The sequence below is a fragment of the Parasteatoda tepidariorum genome, chromosome 3 (assembly GCF_043381705.1).
Source record: "Parasteatoda tepidariorum isolate YZ-2023 chromosome 3, CAS_Ptep_4.0, whole genome shotgun sequence".
NCBI lineage: Eukaryota > Metazoa > Arthropoda > Arachnida > Araneae > Theridiidae > Parasteatoda > Parasteatoda tepidariorum.
Genome location: NC_092206.1, coordinates 95,041,460 through 95,048,535, shown reverse-complemented (window position 1 = coordinate 95,048,535; position 7,076 = coordinate 95,041,460). Strand labels below are relative to the sequence as shown.

Sequence of the window (7,076 nt, the reverse complement as noted above, 5' to 3'; positions counted from 1 at the left end):
TATTTATATTCATAGTATATATTTCAATTTTAGGAATAATTTTGTATCAAAAATGTGTTTTTGTCCTCTCATCTTGGAAAATATAGGTTTTTGCCACTTTTTGCCACTTTGCTTGGCAAAAACCTGTTTTTGCCAGGACGGTTTTTACCGGTATTTACCATGGTTTTTTCCACCTGCGGCAAAATCTTGCCAACCCTGAATAGAACTAACAAAAAGTATTTATTGCATAATATTATATAATAAGGATGAAATAGCAAAAATACTTTTTTTAGCTAAAATATTTCACAAAATTAATTTATTAGCTGAATAACTTTAAAGAAAGGAAGGCAATTTGTTGGTTAGATATCCAAAAGATAAATGCAAAAAAAAAAAATTATTCTAAGTTATTCTGGGCAAAGCAAGTGTTTCTTTATTGTTATTCTACCATTGTTCTAAACAAGCTCTAAAAGCAAAAAATATTTAGATAAACATGAAATTAAAAGGCTACAATTGAAGTATGTTTATTTCCAGCAAATTGTTTTACACATTATTAATAGAAAATTTCAGTTCAAAAGTGTCATAACCATTCTTATCCACTTTTCGTCACACTTTTTTTTTTTTTTTAAATTATCAATTTAGTTTGAGGCATAATAATTTTACATATGTTGCCCTTTCATTATTTCTAACGGTAAAAACTTCATTATCAATGAGACCAGGCATTAGAAAAAGAAAAAATCACAACCCAAAAAATATATATGTAATATTTTATAAAAAAAAAAATATTTTCCACTCAATGATTTATTTTTAAAATTATTAATTGGTTTTAAATGATTTTTAAAAAAAAAAAAACTGATTTAAATCGTGATTAAATCTAGTTTTAATCATGTCAAGCCTGTTTCAGTGTAATATGAATCAGGAATTGTTAATCCTTTCGTTATTATTCATATTTGATCATAATTTAAACTTTCCTTTTCTCTGTTTGAAAATATTCATTCATGATTGATAAGTTGGTGGAAATGAAAACAAAGCTGTTTCCTTTTTTTTTTTTTTTTTTTTTTTTTTTTTTTTTTTTNTTTTTTTTTTTTTTTTTTTTTTTTTTTTTTTTTTTTTTTTTTTTTAATATTTAATCTTTACTTACCTGAAACAAAATTACCGTACAGTAGATACTATTCTGCCTGAAATGATCTGAAATCTTGGCCATTTGTGGCAAATTCAAATGCCGCTGTTAACTACCTAACAGGGTTGCCACTCCACAGGGAGAACAGAGAAAACCTGGAAAATACAGGGAATTTGAAAATCACCTAAAATAACAGGGAAAATGCAGGGAATTTTGATATTTTCTTTACAAACTGGGAAAATACAGGGAATTTTGTTTCTTATTTTTGTCTTTTAAAAAATGGTGACCACTCAAAGCGGGACATTTAACCATGATATTTCAGCTATACTAAACTGTTTCATTTACTATAGCATTATTTAAGTATGTTCAGCTGTTTTTCCAGCAATTAAAACTAATAAATATAGTTAGCCCAACAATAGCTCACACAAGAGCCCAGTAATTGTCTTTTTCTCTTAATATATCGTGCATAATATATACAGGGAAAACACTGACTTTTTTTTTTCCAGAATTGAGTGGCAACCCTGACTAAAAATGTAATACCTATCTTGCATCACCTATCTCACCTTCTATTCTTCTTTTTTGCAAAAACCTCCTGTTTGTTCTAAAAACTGTTGCCCAAGTATTTTTTACTCTTCATATTCCACTCCATTCAAATTATGAATATAGCATCTGTTTCAGAAGTATTCATATGTACTTACAATTTTTAAATAAGTGATGTCGATTTCAAAAAAAAAGAAATTGCACAACTTATGAGTTGGAAATTGGACTTTGGAAATATATCATAGCAGATACTGGATGTTTTCGATACTCCAATCCTGAAGGAAAAGTCTGTCCTAAAAATAAATTAGGTAGTGTAGTGATTTGGAAATGTATAACTTCCCTGACATATTAGGATCATAATTTACCCTGAAATAAGCAACCAAAATTTTTAAAGTCTACCCTTTTTTTCTTGTTACCATTGAAATTGCATCAGTGGTGAGTCCTGTCAATTAATTATGGCATACTTGTCTATCAAACACATTCTAATGTCTCTGAAACTGATTAAATTTGTGCTGCTTCATGCAAATAAGGAGAGTAATGAAGTTAATACCCAACTCTAAAATGTATCGGGAAAAAAATGAAAGTATGACCTATGATCCTTCTGCAATTTACAATTTCCTTGCTTTCATGCAAATTGGTGCAAGATTTTCTTAGATGGAAATGATGGCTAGTTTTTCACAATCTTCTGGACTCATAATTACTAAGCTATAGAATTGAATGCATCTGCTAATAAAACCTGAGGCAAACTAGGGATCTCCCCCCTCCCATTATGATGAAGTTTAGAACTTATTAAATATGTAGTTTGTATCAATGCTGTTCTACCCTGAGTAACTTAATGTTTTTTTTTTATCATTATTACTGCATATCTAATTGACAAATTGCTTCCTGATCTTTTTAAAATTCATTAGAATGTTGGGCTTGAACAGAAATAACTAATTTTAAAACATTTATCTGGTGCTTTTGGTTTATAAATTTAAAAAATAAAACTCTATTTAAATCATTAAAAATGAAATTTTTTTTTTCTTATTTATTTTGACCAACCCTGTTTATGTGTTGCATTTTAGTGCAGTATATATGTTCTTCCAGTTCTTGTGCCTTTCTGAGCACTACTAAATACGTATTTTGTGTTTCAGATGTGCGATTTCCTTGAAAGTGAATACCTGAAGGAGCAAGTAGAAGCCATCAAAGAACTGTCTGGCTACATCACCAACTTGCAGCGTGTTGGAACCGGACTCGGAGAATACATGTTCGACAAAGAAACCCTGCACGGGGAAGAATAAAATCTGTTAATAGCTTGGCACACACTAAATTCAGTCTGTGAATGACTTAGTCTGTCAACCCCGTTTTATTATTATCTTCTAACTATACAAAAACCTACTATTTGGAACTTTATTCTGTTATTCAATACCAATAGATAAATTTAAAAAAAAAACAATTGTAGAAAAACTAAAAGAAAAATAAATTATTCAGTAACGTATAAGTTTTTTGCCTTTATTTTCCTGTTTTAGCAACTGATCCTGCATTCAAAAACTTACAATTTGTTTCTCTTCAAAGAGACATTAACTTATTATTTTCTTCAATTTCGAATATAGAGTGCAAGCAATTTTATAATACGAAAACCAGCGTGCACGGGGAATATAGAGTGCACGCTGGTTTTCGTATTTTAAAATTGCTTGCACCTGAGATATTTTAGATATTACATAATAGTACGAAAATTATATTTCTTGAAATCCACTGGATTTTTTTTTTCTCTTTCATGTATGCAGCTATGAAAAAAGCTTTATTCCACAACATTTTCTGTGCTTTTTTTTTTTTTTTTTTTATATAGAATTTTAACATACAATGGTTTATTTTCCTTTTTGATAATCGAAAATAACGTATTTACAAGTAAGAAAATTTCTTTCAATCGTAGAATTATTTGATTAGAGAGAATGAACCAAGAGTAATTCTGATTAGAAAGTTATCGAACACTGTTGTTTATTATTATAGGGCTTCCACAGGTCAGTGAAAACCTGTAATTGTCAGGTAATTTTATTTCAACTCCAAAAATCAGGGAAAGTTGCAATTTTTTTACAAAAACCTGGAAAATTCCTTCATTATTCCTGGAAAAAAACCAGTCTTAAAATTGTCAATAACAATACTCAGTTATTGAGATTCGAGTTGAATAATTCTAACATCTATTACAATTTATTGTAAAAATTTTACATTTTAGACATACTGAATTGCTTCCTGCCTCATATAATGATATATATTTTACACAAAAAATCTAATACGGCATAACAAATAAAAAAAAATCCAAATTTTCTAATGAAAAATTTCGTAGTATAGATAAAATATGGTATGGATTTTCATTGAAATTTACCTGGAAAAGTCAGGGAATTCTTTTTCTGAAATTGAGTGGGAACCCTGTTATTAATACCTCTCATTTAAGTTGTTTACGCCAATCAGTAATTCATGCGGTATGGTAAAGACCGAAGTCTATAAAATTCTAGGTTTTACCTGTAAAACTTAGCATTTACATAAGTGGCTTGTTGAAAGTTCAATACATGGCTCAAAATGATTCGATTTTGTTCTGCAACCAAACCTTCGTGATGAAAACCTAGGAATTGCCAGATTTCGGTCCTATACGGTAACATTTACGCTCGTAGAAATATCGGTTCAATATTGGACTAATGAGAGAAGTTATACAATGTTAAATTGAACATTTTTTCCATACAAATAAAACGAATAATATAGTGCTATCGGGCATGATTTAAGTCTTTTTATTTTTTTAAATCTTTAATTTAATTAAACTAAGGTATTAAAAAAATTATTGAACCAATTGTATTTTTAAAAAAATAGTGAAAGGGGGAATTATTACATTTCAAAATAGACAAAAAAATAAATTATTTTCTATTAAAAATGTAAAATAATTTGCTGCTAATAAATTTATTTGAATATTACCCCTAGTCTGTTTTCATGTTTATTTAAATACAAGTGCTTTTTGAACTTAGTTAATATCTAAAAATAATAAAGAGTCGTCTGAGTAACTTAAAGCAAATTTTTTTTTTGTCCAGTTTTTTAATCTAAACTAACTTATTTTTGCTGGATATCTAATTGCTTTCTTGTATTTAAAATTCTTTGGAATGTTGAGCTTGAACAAAATAACTAGGTATGATTTTATTCATTCTATGTTTGGTTTGTAATAATTTTAACCATTTTATAAAGAATAGCTGTTTTTAAATAATGAATATTAATATGAAAAAAAATAATTTTGCTAACCCTGTTAATGAAGTACAATCATGTGATTTAATTTAGCACACCATTAGTAAGACTAGCAAATTTGAATTTTTTTCCTAACATAGCGGTTCAGCATGCTCTATAATTTCTAATAGTGTATTATTTATATATTTATGGTTACTTAAAAGTAAATATTTTAATTATACTACAAAATTATTTAAAACGTCTTTTTTAAATTTGAGATATGTAGTTGCTATTCAGAGATAGTTCCTAATGTAAGATAACACTTATCACGCTTTTTCTCACAACTCTTTGATTCCATCAAAATTTATCTCTAAGTACTTGAAAATATTCGCAATGAACTTTATGTTCGATAAAAATTCTTGAGTTCTGATAAAAAATAAGTAATCCTAAAAATATCTTCTTTAAAAAAATTCTAACAGTTATCTTTCTTCCTACAACATATTTGCTGAGCTTTTAAAATAAAAGTAGATCAATAATTGTTAATGTCCTTTAAATCATTGCGCAGAAATATAATAATTGAAAGAAAGCCACAGGGGACCATCACCTAAAACTAGCCAATATTAAGAATTTTTTTGAAACTTTGGAAATCACGAAGGCGTTTTGAAAATTGTACTCGCAGTAAAATGGAATAAAAAGTAAATAAACTTTCGATAATTATTGACTATTAAACTTTTTGAAACTTGGTTAATTTTTATTGGATTAAAAATTCGCCAACTCCTGCCATTGTTTTGGGTGTTACACTTCGTTAGGCAGCGCACGTTATAAAAGCATTAGAAACTGGAAATCACGAATGTGTTTAGGGAAATTGTTCTCGGAATAAAAATTCGATGATAATTGACTGTTACTCTAGACCAGGGGTCGCCAAACTTTTTTGATCATCGACCCCTGTATAATTTTTCGAAATCTCCATCGACCCCCCACAAAAGTAATTTTCTGTTAATTAAAATAAAACTCCATTAGATACTGTGTTTGTACATTTATTTTATGATTTTAAACATTTATTAAAGTAATAGTACATTGTGTAACAATAGTTTTATGAAATATATTTTAATATTGAAATTTAAAAACCTTACTAGTAAATAATAAGTAATTATGCATAAGTAGATATAATAAGTAAAGTAACTAAAGATTTACGGCAATTGATCAATGAGATGGGTGCCTGGTGTTTTTTTGCAAGGTTCTATATTGGGTTCAAAATTGGTCAATTTCAATTTTCGTCAAAATTAGTCAATTTAGTAATTTTCGTAAAAAAATACAAAGTGTGCTATAGTTTTGTCGCGGGCTGTACTAATCCATATTATTATTGCTAACCTTCTTTTTTGTGCATTGATAATTAAAATTGATATCTAAACCAAACGAATGGTTTTATCGAAACAATAACTAATTATCCAAAACTATAAAATTTTTAATAATGACACTGCAAATATTCAACACAGTTTTCAAAGATAGTTGAAACTGCGTATGATATTTACATTTGTACGTCAATGCTCGTCACACGTGACATTTGGACAAGCGCACATATGCATATGACTTATAAACTGCGCTGAGTTCGTGCCACTGCGCGGTGGTACGTAAATACTTGTTTCACCCCAATAAATATACGTTTATTAATTTATGTTTTGTAAAGAAACTGATATTGAGTCAATTATAAAAAAAATTCACAAATTTTACATACTTAATTAGGTATGTGTGATTTGCGTATTGAGAACTGTTTTTTTTTTCCGACCCACAATCGACCCTTTCGATTCGGATCGACCCCCATTCGCCCCCCTGTCTCAGATCGACCCCCGCTTTTGTTAAATAGACCCCTGGGGGTCTATATAGACCACTTTGGAGACCTCTGCTCTAGACGTAAAAAAAATTTACTAGGTTGAGCACTCTGTTGGCCACAGAAATAATTGAAATTTGATGATTCTCGTTTTATAAACTAAACTCGAGGGGTTTTTTTTTTAAGTTATTGCAATTTTAATTGTTTTTTTGTGCCTTTTTTTTTTTTTTTTTTGCTTTGAATAATGACTATCTTCTTCGACATCTTCATTCGCGCTTGACTTGATGTCAAAAGTAGCAACAAAATGTGAATACATTAAAAAAAATAAGAGAGATTAGATATTGTCATATAAAAATCTTAACATCTCAATTTTATAAATAAAAAAACCTATAATAAGGTAAAAACTGTTTCCAATTCGAACTGTTGTAT

At 28.6% G+C, this 7,076-nt stretch overlaps 1 protein-coding gene across 1 annotated transcript in view; it reads left to right on the top strand.

The window, feature by feature from the left end:
- The window catches only part of LOC107441975 (soma ferritin), a 9,496-nt gene extending 6,380 nt beyond the window's left edge, over positions 1-3,116 (top strand). The window contains exon 4 of the mRNA XM_016055395.3: positions 2,770-3,116. Within this exon, the coding sequence (XP_015910881.1) occupies positions 2,770-2,916 (147 nt within the window). The 3' untranslated portion in view covers positions 2,917-3,116. The remainder of the gene's footprint in view (positions 1-2,769) is intronic.
- Positions 3,117-7,076: the final 3,960 nt, after the last annotated feature.